Source organism: Hyperolius riggenbachi, chromosome 1 (assembly GCF_040937935.1).
Source record: "Hyperolius riggenbachi isolate aHypRig1 chromosome 1, aHypRig1.pri, whole genome shotgun sequence".
NCBI classification, from domain to species: domain Eukaryota; kingdom Metazoa; phylum Chordata; class Amphibia; order Anura; family Hyperoliidae; genus Hyperolius; species Hyperolius riggenbachi.
The window spans coordinates 431,827,028-431,840,032 of NC_090646.1; the positions used below are offsets into that span (position 1 = coordinate 431,827,028).

General features: G+C 43.8%; 1 protein-coding gene across 8 annotated transcripts in view; it reads left to right on the top strand.

The window, feature by feature from the left end:
- Positions 1–13,005, top strand: part of AOPEP (aminopeptidase O (putative)) — a 539,579-nt gene that overhangs the window by 345,398 nt on the left and 181,176 nt on the right. Inside the window, exon 12 of one of the 8 annotated variants that reach the window (XR_011020920.1) lies at positions 6,271–6,495. The exons of 6 other annotated variants lie outside the window; for them this stretch is intronic. Coding sequence is in view for 1 of the 2 variants with exons in the window: in XM_068237350.1 (XP_068093451.1) it covers positions 2,035–2,053 (19 nt within the window). In the remaining variant the exon portion in view is untranslated. Of the gene's footprint in view, positions 1–2,034; positions 2,092–6,270; positions 6,496–13,005 lie in introns of those variants that run through there. One more of the 8 variants, XM_068237350.1, reaches the window with a different exon arrangement.

A 13,005-nucleotide genomic window follows, 5' to 3' on the forward strand; every position in this document is an offset into this window, starting at 1 on the left:
TTGCTCCAGATCTCCCCACCTCAACTATCAGGTGGATTTTACAGATATCAGAAAACCTTGTTCCTGCAAGGGAAAGATCTCTACATAGGGTAATCTAGTTCAAGCAGCAATACAATTAAATCACTGAAACCCGTGTCTCTGTATCTACACCAGTGACAAGTGCCAATCCACCACACTGCATGCCACACTGCTCACCAGATGTATCCCACCTCTTTATTAGGTGGAAACAGCGCTTTTTGTTATTCCAATCAACAACACGATCCTCAGTAGTATGCAAAAAGCCTCTTGTAGGGACTTTGATTTATTTTCTCTGTTAAAATTCACTGCAGAGGTGCTAAGGGAGAAGCAGTGAGAAGCAGCAGCAAATAAATAGCCTCTTCTCACTGCTTCTCCCTTAGCACCTCTGCAGTGAATTTTAACGGAGAAAATAAATCAAAGTCCCTACAAGAGGCTTTTTGCATACTACTGAGGATCGTGTTGTTGATTGGAATAACAAAAAGCGCTGTTTCCACCTAATAAAGAGGTGGGATACATCTGGTGAGCAGTGTGGCATGCAGTGTGGTGGATTGGCACTTGTCACAGGTGTAGATACAGAGACACGGGTTTCAGTGATTTAATTGTATTGCTGCTTGAACTATATTACCCTATGTAGAGATCTTTCCCTTGCAGGAACAAGGTTTTCTGATATCTGTAAAACCCACCTGATAGTTGAGGTGGGGAGATCTGGAGCAAGTTTTTCTGAGATGCGTGAGACCCACCTGATAACTGAGGTGGAGAGAATCTGGTGAGCATATATTAACAAGGGGTGAGGGAGACAGATGTGATTCACCACCCGGGGAGCACAAAGCACGAGTGATCTGTAGGTGGTGGAATATTGTGAACGACAGGATTGAACAATATTACCCTATGCGGAGTCTTTTTTATGATTACAGGAATGGAGAGCGCGGCAGTTTAATTAAATGTTGTTATCCAAGAACTGGACTTTCTGCAGCGAACCCATTTGACTGTTAACTGTACTAAGTGGTAACCAGTGTGTGAACTTTGGCGCAGTGTTTGTTTGAAGTAGACACTTACTGTGTTGTTCGCACGCAGAAAAAAAACTGACATTCTGCATGATGACTCTGCACATTTTGGCAGTTTCCTCTATCATTTACATCAGCTGCTGTGAAAAAACGCGCGTGTTTTCCTGCATGGAAACACACTTGGTGTGCAGAAAAAGTATGCAGAAAAACCAGCGCGGAAAACTGAAAGTCAAGTGTGTTCCCTGCCTCATGTCCCACAGTCCCATGAGAACCCATTGAGGAATTAAGAGAGACCATAAAATCCAACTAACATTAATGGATAAGACAAGTCCTAACAAATGAGCTCCATGGGAAGAACAAGATCCATGCCATAAACACTTATGCCGTGCCAGTCATTAGGTACCTTGCTGGTAGGATCAGCTGGCCAAAGAAGCATTTAGAGGTGGCCAATGTAAAAAAACCTGGAAGCTCCTCGCAATGGTTGATTGATTAATTAAGCTGCGCTGCTAAAGCAGTGCAGCTTAATGTGAGGAGAGTGAGTTGTGCGCACACTACGCGTGGTAGTGCAACGCAATGTGCGCTGGTATCTTACGCACGCTCCATTCACATAATGGCCTCACCACTTATCCCGCCCTTAGCCCAGTCGGTCCAGTGTCTTCATAGGTTAGTGATCCCCACACTTTGATTAGCCCAATAGGCTGCCTATCACTTGACAGGCAGCCTACTGGGCCAATCACGTCCTATGAAGCCACTGGACCCGATAGGGCTCAGGGCTGGACTACCATGCATAGTGTGCGCATAACTGCAACAACTTTAGCAGCGCAGCTTAATTAATCAATCAATCATTGCGAGGAGCTTCCAGGTTTTAGCAGCGCAGCTTAATGAATCAACTCCAATGTGCTATGGATTACACTCTATGGGCCTGATTCACAAAGCTTTTCTGTTAAATGATCTAATTTTATTTATTAACTCACAATTTACTTCTCCTTATCTAACTTAACTCATGGTTTAGCTATCCGTATTTGACATAACTCATGGTTTAGCTATCCATATTTGACATAACTCATGGTTCAGCTCTTCTTATTTGACATAACTCATGGTTTAGCTATTCGTATTTGACATAACTCATGTTATAGCTCTCCTTATTTGGAATAACTTAGCTCTCCTTATCTATTTATCTCATGAATTATCTATCCTTATTTGTTTATCTCATGCATTAGCACTCCTTACATAAGGTGAAAAATAAATAACCTTTGTGAATCAACCCCTACGTTTCTTAACCACATAACGACCGCCTACAGCCAATGGGCGGCGGCAAAGGCTGGGCCTAAACAACCGCAATACGCCCATCGGTGGCGGGTCGTTATGTGGCTGCTGGCCGGGGATAGCGATGTTATGTGCGCGCATCCTCCGGCAATAGGCTCCGCCCACCCGCGACGTCAACCCGCCGGCCAACCGGGAGCGCCAGCGGGTTGTTAACCCAACGATCGCCGCATAGGAAGCGTATAATACGCTTTGTAGTGTGTACAGGCTGCCTCCTGCCCTGGTGGTCCCAGTGATCGAGGGACCACCAGGGCAGGCTGCAGCCCTCACTGTCTGCACACACAGATACTGATCTGCCCCCCCTGCCCTCTGATCGCCCACAGCACTCCTCAGACCCCCCCCCCCTGCCCACCCCCCAGACCCATGTTTGCACCGAATCACCCCCCTAATCCCCCATCAATCACTCCCTGTCACTATCTGTCAGTGCTATTTTATAGGTTAGGTCCTAAACTGCCTAAACTGTCCCCCTGCCTATACGGTTCCCGACTGCGGGTTTGACCAGATCGAGAGGTGAAGCAGCCTTAGTTGAACTACCACAAGGCTGTGACCCCTCAAACACTTCTCACTGCCACCACTAGCTGTTGCTAGACACGTCCACTATGCTGTTGAGTGCTCAGCACGCAGTCTGTGTTTTCGTATTCGGATCAGCTTTGCGCTTTTGGCCGAATACGGGAACGCCACGCACACGCACACACAGTTGCAATCTTACACTGTAGTGAAGCAAAACCACTAACAGCCGTTCCGAACGATACTGTTAGCCACTCCGAGACTTCCCACTCTGCTGTCGAGCGCGGAAGTGCCCCATACACACAATGCAATTACAATCTTATACGGTAGTGTTGCTTAATCACACAATCAGGCATGGACTTATACACCGTTACACTTCAGTCTCCTCTACTAGGCTATGAGTGTTAGTTTAGTACAGCAGAAGTCAAACTTATTAAAGAACGATTTAATATTCCAGGAAAAAAAGTGGAACAATGCAGAATATAATATATACAACAGATTTACAAAAAGTAAAAATGTACAAAATAAAAGTTTACAAGGATACACACAAGACAAGTTGCAAAAATAAGAGGGAAATAACGTTACCAATGTACGTTAGAACGTGGTTGGCGGGAGAACGACGTTTCCAATTCGATCGAGATCCTCCCAAGCTATGCGCTACCGCCAAGAGAAGATGATCTGTGACTGTCCTAGCTGCTGGTTTATAGCAAAATGTGTGCCCCGGGCCACCCCAATGTCCCAGGTCCAGGAATAATCCAATTTCCTGTTTAACGCGTGCAACTTCAAAGCGTTCTTGTGTTAGTGTTTGATCTTTTTCAGAGATTTCAGAACACTTCCATAAACCCAATTTCCACGGGTAAAAATTGTATCAAAAGGACTTCAACCCTTCACCCACTTCCAGGAAATGCAAATTTCAAACATTCCTGTGTTAGCTTCCACTGTCCCTAGACTATGGTTGTCTTGCTTTGTATATTGGGACAATGGGCTGTCTCCAGAGTTCAAAAGCCATGCAGACCAGCCTATTCTTCCTCAAGTGGCTGCTAATTAGCAGTTCCCTGCTACCCCAGGAACACAAAACAAATGTAGTTTCACAATCACACCTGAGACAGCAGATTAAAGGTGACGGGCTAGAGGCTTAATGAGCCATTTCCTTGCCCCAAGCTAGCACCTCAAGGCAACAGCTCCCTTCTAGCAGGCATACACGTGACACAGGCAGAAAAATGAAAGAATATGTTCCCGTATTATCCTTAACATCATAACTAGCTGCTATCATGACAGTACTCATAGGACGTTGGGCCCCTTAGCACACCTAGGCTGCAAAAAAGTGTCACACATGTGGTATCGCCGTACTCAGGAGAAGTAGTATAATGTGTTTTGTGGTGTATTTTTACACATACCCATGCTGGGTGGGAGAAATCTCTCTGTAAATGGACAATTGTGTGAAAAAAATAAAAAAATTCTCATTTACAGAGATGTTTCTCCCACCCAGGATGGGTATGTGTAAAAATACACTCCAAAACACATTATACTACTTCTCCTGAGTACGGCGATACCACATGTGTGACCCCTTTTTGCAGCCTAGGTGCGCTAAGGGGCCCAAAGTCCTATGAGCACCTTTAGGCTTTACAGGGGTGCTTACAATTTAGCACCCCCCAAAATGCCAGGACAGTAAACACACCCCACAAATGACCCCATTTTGGAAAGTAGACACCCCAAAGTATTCAGAGAGGGGCATGGTGAGTCCGTGGCAGATTTCATTTTTTTTTTGGTCACAAGTTAGCAGAAATGGAAACTTTTTTTTTTTTTGTCACAAAGTGTCATTTTCCGCTAACTTGTGACAAAAAATAAAATCTTCTATGAACTCACCATGCATCTTAGTGAATACTTTGGGATGTCTTCTTTCCAAAATGGGGTCATTTGGGGGGTATTTATACTATCCTGAAAACAAAGCTCTGGTCCTTAAGGGGCGAAAAGACCGTGGTCCTTAAGTGGTTAAAACAGAATATACTAAAAATATTATTTTCCCACAAAAAAAAAAAGATACTTTATTTGTAAAAAAATGAATAAAAAAAAAAATGTACCCCTGAAGCTACCATTACCGGACTCTACCTAAACAGAAATCTCAAGGTTAGCTATTTGTAAAGTGCAAATTATTGTGCATATAGGAATATAATAAGATGAAGAATGTTATTCCAAGCCTTTTGAACAAAAACAAATGATGCACCATTCTAAAAATGTCACAAGAGTCAGTAGATTATTTTTCTGCTTGCAGGCCTCAGTTGCAGTTGCATTATGGACAAATATATATTATGTAAAACATGTATTGTAGCCATCCAACATAGTACAAAACCTTGTGTGGCGATATGCAAACTGCGGAGCATAAAACGACCTTAAACTCTAACCTTGACATTTTCCTACCCTTAACAATCCTTAACATTTTCCTAGCATTCTTTACTGCCATGCTGATACTGTTGCCTAAGGCTAGATTCACAGTGGGACGTTGCGTTTTGATGCCACGTTAAAGTCGCACCGCAAGCTTACAACGCAACGCGCCCAAAAAGTGGCAACGCAGCGTTACCGTCGCATACAGCAGATACAGTAAAAAATACAGGCAATGATAAGTATGCTTCCAAGTCATTACTGAGCTTGTGCAAACAGTCCAACGCAGCTAATAACGTGTATAACGCACTGCATGCAGTACTTTTACTTAACGTGCAGCGTTAGACACCAACGCAACGTGTGCACTGTGAACAGGGCATTGATTTTTCATTGCAGTGAGTTATTCTGCGTTAAATGCTGTTTTAACGCGCGACTTTAACGTCCCACTGTGAACTTAGCCTAAGGCCTTTTACACTACATGCTGAAAAACTGATGCGTTTTAGTTTTCCATAGCAGTGCTGATCCAATAGCACTCATCTGGGCCCCCTGATGAGTCCTATTAGACAAAATGCGTAGGGAAGAGCCAGTGCGACCTGACGTCATTCCTACTCGGAAGTGTCTGTCTGTGCCTGACGTGTGCTACCCGAGGGTGCTGGATCTAGCTAGCAGGACGCATCCAATTTATGGAAGTGTCCACATCCTGAATATAAAGCGTCCACATCCCGAATGTACAGTATTACCATATGTCAGTTTTTTCCTTATAGGAACTGTTTGTTATGGAGAGCGCATTGTGGTCATTTGCTATCTTTTATTTTCAGGAGTTGATTATGATGGCCACCCATCATGTTGTGGCTTGACAGGATGAGGGGGGCTTCATGAAATCATCATTGTGTTGCCCCATGGTTTGTACAGTAGTTACGCCCCTGTGTACACAAACATATAAGGAGAATGTTTGTCACAGAGTAACTTACTCTGTAAATTACTTGTTTGCTATGTAGCTGTCACTTACAGTAGTTCTTATTAACCTCGTGTCTTTCAGGCAGGTTTGAGGAGGTTGTCCTTTATGCTTTTCAAATGCACTCCATGGCAAGGACCTATACAAAGATGCCATCTGGCCTGGCTACTCATGTGCTGTTATTGTGGCAACTGGACTGTGCCATAGCTATACAGGGAATGGTTCTGAAAACATTGGAAACTGTGATAATCTCCCATGAGGAAATGTGCTAGTCCAAAACGTGTCAGAGCTTCAGAGACACCATGTTAAGTAAGTGACAGTTACTTAGGAGGGAAGTAATATAGTGAGTTTACTTTGTCTGTTTTTTTTTTTTTTTTGCACATATATTTTTTTTAATTTTTTTTTTTTAATTTTTACAATATTTACTCAATGCTTTGAGAACATGGTTTTCATTATGACTACCGTAATATATCTGAAAACTTACTATGTTGTTTCCCAGCTTGTGTAAGGTATTGCCAGTGCCTATTATGAAAATTTAATTTTTATAAAAAGTAATGTATAAACCTATCACTATTTTTGTTTGTGCATAACACTAGCATTTACTGTAAATGGCCACCACATTGTTTGTTGACTGCATCATTTTAGGTGAGCCATTCTAAATTGTAATTTCTTGTTCTCAAATGGTCTGCAATTACTGAAGAATTCAGAGAAGGTGAAAGTCACTTTTGATCAAGTTGATCAAAGATGATCCCTGAGCTGCAAGCTTTATCTACGAGCATCGGCCTAATCCTATTAATCTATAGGTCTCCAGCCTCTATGTCAACAGAAAGTGTCAAACCACTTTTTCTCCCTTAGATGACTATTTCCTTCTTATCCAGATTATCCACGGCCCAGTTACCAGACATTCCACTGATGACTTCAGACAAATGCTATCCTCTGGTATCTACAATGACAGACAATTTGTCAAGAATTCTAGGTGTAAAGTCAGCCTATTCCAATAACATAACTCGTTAGAATCTAACCCTTATATTACTTTTTCCTCCCCTTGTTTTCAAAAGCATTTCCTGAATGGCAGTTGCTAAGTCTAAGGGCCTGTTTCCATTAAACGCAGTGCGATGTGGCTACCTAGATGTATCGCACCACGGCTGTAATGTAACCAATGCACAGCAATGGAACAGTTTCCATTACGTGCTGGATTTGCAAAGCGGTGCGATCCGAGAATCTGCAGCATGCTCAGATTCTCACACGGCCGCATCCGTCTGCTGTCTCCTCTAATACACTTCCACATCGGGAGACTACGATTTACTTATGATTTACTGCTGCAGCCTTTTAACACAGAGTTTCACAACAGGATCAACATAGAGCTTTGTTACTGAGTTTGTTTTATTTACCTTATTTAGCAGAAATCAATGCTTATTAGAGAAATCATGGAGATGATTGTAAGCGTTCTGATCATGTGATAACTTTTTTAAGTCTTGTAGTGATAACAGTCACATGATCATGTGTCTCCTGCTTCATGACCCACCATTCCGAGACTTACAAACCTTTAACATACTTAAACAGTAGAGTATTGTACCGTGTTAGCTTACAGCAAGAGTTTTTGAATCAGGATGATACCATTTATTGGCTAACTTAACCAGTTCACCACCTAGGGACAAGAGCAATTTTCACCTGTCAGTGCTCCTCCTTTTATTCACCAATAACTTTATTACTACTTATCACAATAAAATGATCTATGCCTTGTTTTTTTGCCACCAATTAGGCTTTCTGTTGTAGTACATTTTGCTAAAAAAATGTTTTATTCTAAATGCATTTTAATGGGAAAAATAAGAAAAAAATGGAAATAAGAAAAAATGGAAGTAAAATCTACTGTGGATAAAACCCACACATTTTATTTGGACATTTGTCCCAATTATTAGACCGTTTAAATTATGTCCCTATCACAATGTGTGGCAACAATATATTATTTGGAAATATAAGTGTAATTTTTCTGTCTTTTTTTTATTATTTTAAGTCCGGTCCATAATTACAAGCCCCTTTGTAGTAAAGTAATAGTAATATACCCTCATAAAAGGGGGGGGGGCTTTGGAAGTGGAAGGGATTAACTTTATTATTATTGAACTATAAGTGTATGTATGTATGTGTAATTTTACTTTTTAGTCACTAGATGGTGTTGTAAACACTTTCCTGTTTTAAAGGAAGTGCTCACTTTTTTACATTTTACTAGCCTCTGACGGCTTCCTGTTTTATGAATGGACATGGCCCCTTATCGGGGTCATGTCTATTCATTCCATTCTCTTCCCCAATCATGGATCGCGGTGTCCCAATGGTTAACGGCGGTGGGGAGGAGTGCACATTGGCAGCGGGAGCGAGTGACACACTAAAATGTCATGGAGCCATTAACAGGCTCAAACAGGACGTTTTAGTGCGTCTACTTGTCTGGAAGTGGTTAAAAAAAAGTAAGAGAAAGCTTTCGTCTATTCTGCCTTCATCAGACTCCAATCCTGTGTGCTGACAAGATGTTGGAGCACACAGCTATATACATGTAACATCAAACGGGATACATAGATTTGGAGACCTAAATCCATTCCGTTAAGATTCCTTAGTTGAAACAAAATATCCAAATTGTTTTCCCCCAAAAATATATGTATCCACTTTTGATGTTGCATGTATATAGCTGTGACGTTTAACATTTTTCAGCATACATGAATTAAGTCTGATGAAGGTGGAATAGCCAAAAACTTACTCCTAAAGCGGTATTGTCACCATAAAAATGAAATTTCAACAGCAACTGGTCTGAGTGTATTAAGTGATAAAGATGCTAATCCTCCATTCAAAACTTGCAAAACTTTTTCTGCTGTTATGGCTTGTAGTTATCACATACTTTAGAGCACTGGCCCTAGTGCCAAACCGTGCCAAAGAGTTGAATGCTGGGAGTTCTTTTTATCTATAATATATTCCTCCTCTTCCATTTATTTCCCTGTCTAGCTGCTTATCAGAAAAACCCTCTGATTACTTCTGTTTACAAGCAAGGCTGAGGTGACTCAGTGATTGGATGTGTAAATAAAAAAAGACAGTGCAGTTGCTAGTATACACCTCAGTGGGAGTGTGTGAAGACTCTGGGAGGAGGGCAGCTAATTAATACACAATGAGCAAGAGAAGGGAGGGTGGAAAACAAGAGTCAGGGAGGATATGATGCCAGCATTAGCTTGGCAAGATGGCCACTGCCTAGAATAGGATTTTCTGCTTTTCCTTTATAAAATTCACAGGAATCATTACATGGATAGCACAATGTATCTGTTATGTAAGATGAAGTAGTATTTATCTACCATATTTCGCGCCGTATAAGACGCTCCGGAATATAATACGCACCTAGGTTTACAGGCCAAAAACCAAGAAAAAAAACAAAAAACTAAACCTGGTGCATCCATATTTCAGGAGCACCTTGTACATGACCTCCTGACCTCCCCCAAATGGTGTCCTCATGTGTCCTGCTGTCTGCCCCCAGTGTGCTGCTGTCTGTCCCAGCTGTCTGCCCCCATGGTCCTGCTGTCTGCCCCAGCTGTCTGCCCCCATGGTCCTGCTGTCTGCCCCCAGGTGTCTGCTGTCTGCCACAGGTGTCTGCTGTCTGCCCCCAGGTGTCTGCTGTCTGCCCCCAGGTGTCTGCTGTCTGCCCCCAGTAACCTGCTGTCTGCCCCCAGTGACCTGCTGTCTGCCCCCAGTGACCTGCTGGGGACAAGCTGTCTGCCCCCAGGTGTCTGCCTCCAGTGACCTGCTGTGCCCCAAGTGACCTGCTGTGTGCCCCCACGGTCCTGCTGTGTACCTCCATGGTCCTGCTCTCTGCCCCCATGGTCCTGCTCTCTGCCCCCATGGTCCTGCTCTCTGCCCGCATGGTCCTGCTCTCTGCCTCCCGGGGTTGCCTCTACACCTCGTTCTGGTGTCCTCATGTCCCCCCTGCGTGTCCTCGGGTCCCCCCTTGCGTGTCCTCGGGTCCCCCCTGTGTGAGAAATAGCAGTGCTTACCTCCTCCATCTTGCCCGCGGCGATTGAAGACATCCGGCTTCAGTGGGCGGCTTCCTCTAGTGGCGGCTTGTAATGATGCGTCATCGATGACGTGTCATTACAAGCTGGCACTAGAGGAAGCCACCCACAGAAGCCGGATGTCTTCAATCGCCGCGGGCAAGATGGAGGAGGTAAGCGCTGCTATTTCTCACACAGGGGGGACCCGAGGACACGCAGGGAGGACCCGAGGAGCAGGTAGAGGCAAGCGGGGAGGAAAGAGATGGCCACAGCAGCACCACAGGCAGGGAATCCCCGACGGCGGGTCGCGGTTCGTATCGGCGGGCGTTCGTAAGTCGGGGGTTCCCTGCCTTTGCCGTATAAGACGCAGAGACTTTTTCTCCCCATTTTTTGGGGGGGAAAATTGCGTCTTATACGGCGAAAAGTGCGGTACTTATATATGTGTTTTTTATTTCTAGGTTAGCATGGGTGTCGCTTGTTCTTTAAAGTTAGCCAATGATTGGAATCCTCCTGATCCAAAACTTCATTCTTAAACTGATTACATTCCTCCATAATTTCTCTAATAGAATATCACATTTACTTATTATGTTTGGTCTTGCTTAAGTAATGGTTTCAAATTTTTCTGAACGCAAGGTTAACCACTTGAGGACCCACCCTTTACCCCCCCTTAAGGACCAGCGCTGGTTTGATTGATCTGTGCTGGGTGGGCTCTGCAGCCCCCAGCACAGATCAGGGTGCAGGCAGGGAGATCAGATTGCCCCCCTTTTTTCCCCCCTATGGGGATGGATGATGTGCTGGGGGGGTCTGATCTCTCCTGCCTGCTGTGGGTGGCGGGGGGGGGCACCTCAAAGCCCCCCTCCGCGGCGAAATTCCCCCCTCCCTCTCCTACCTGCCCCCCCCCCCTGAGATCCGGGCTGCACAGGACGCTATCCGTCCTGTGCAGCCAGTGACAGGACGTCCCCTGTCACATGGCGGCGATCCCCGGCCGCTGATTGGCCGGGGATCGCCGATCTGCCTTACGGCGCTGCTGCGCAGCAGCGCCGTACAAATGTAAACAAAGCGGATTATTTCCGCTTGTGTTTACATCTAGCCTGCGAGCCGCCATCGGCGGCCCGCAGGCTATTCACGGAGCCCCCCGCCGTGATTTGACAGGAAGCAGCCGCTCGTACGAGCGGCTGCTTCCTGATTAATTAGGCTGCAGCTGGCGACGCAGTACTGCGTCGCTGGTCCTGCAGCTGCCACTTTGCCGACGCACGTTATGAGTGTGCGGTCGGCAAGTGGTTAAAATTATTAAAATTTGAATAGATTTATTTTATGCAGCTCCATTACTTTTTTTCCCATGATTTCTGCTTTGTCACTTTTCATTAAGCCAAAGACTTTACCACTGCTTATCCTTTCACGTTAAGGAAATTTTTTAAATGACCCAGACTTTAAAGCCCAACCACCTGGCCTTTCAAGATACCGTAATCACCTAAGCATGGGCACCTAAGGATTCCTAATTGTCGAAAATCCTTCCCATGTTAGGTTTTGTTAGTGCAACTGAAAAAGTGTGTGTGTGTATGTGTGTGTGTGTGTACGTATGTACGTACGTACACACACACACACACACACACACACAGAGTTGCCGGTAATCTCTCTGTGAGAGGCGCTTAATTTGAATCCTTGTGCAGATTGTTTGATACTCCTCCCTATATTGCCTGATGAAGCAGGGTTGAACCTGCGAAACGCGTTGCATTTCTTTTTGGAGTTCCTAATAAATGTGTTTGACTGTCTGTCTGAATCGCAGTCGTTGTCGTGTCTGCTTGAGGGAGGTAAGACCACCACTTCCTCCTTCAATTTTGCCATTTAAGTTGGTTTTTAAGCTCATTTAATCTAATCTTATACTTTTGGAGCCTCTGTTCATTGTATACAATTTAACGCGCTTAAGCTCACCAACTGCGCCAAAGTGTCCCCAAAATGAGTAGATTGCACATGTTCAAAGAGTTCATTTGGTAGCTAGTGAAAGGTGAGGTGTTTTTATATACATATACTTACATATACTTGTCGGGCCTATCAAGTAGTTGGTCTTTACAAAAATTTTATTTTTGCAAGTATGTGCCACTAATTTCTCATGCAAGAGGGGGGCATTTATTGGGATTTAAGTGGGCAGACCACACTTTGGAGATGTAACCAAAAAAGTACTAATTTCTTGATTGGAAAATTTTAGGTGTTCATAGTTGGCTGCAGGAGGGAGAGGGTGTTCCTATTGGCTCTCTGCTCCTGTCAATCATGGGGATATCCACATGGAAGGCATTCAAAGCTGGTTTTCACAAGATGAGAGTTGCCGGTAATTAGAGAACATGTTCCTGGACTTTACCGCATGCACTGAACTTCATGAATTGACATTTGCTGACATGTATTGGAGGTGTTTATTGCACAAGTCGGAAATTTACCTCACTGCTTGGTAACTTTAGCTTTTCATGCAGTAACAGCCTTGATGAATTGATATTTTACTAAATGCTCTGTAAACTCTGTTTTCAGCATTACTGAATATAGTAATGCTTGATGAATGGACGCCATAGTCATTAAAACTCCACAAAATTCACATGTGTAGAGAGTGTTTGTTAAATTTACTGGGCTTCACACAATCTATGTAGTGTGTTAAGCAAATAGTGTTACTCAGGATATACGTGTAATGTAGGTGTTGCACGTAGAATGCGAGTTAAGCTATTTGCTATGTAGTTTGATTAAAGCCGTGCGCTCTGTGCGTATGTACATTTTACCAAGGCTATTTTTTATATACCCCCTTAAAACAAAATAT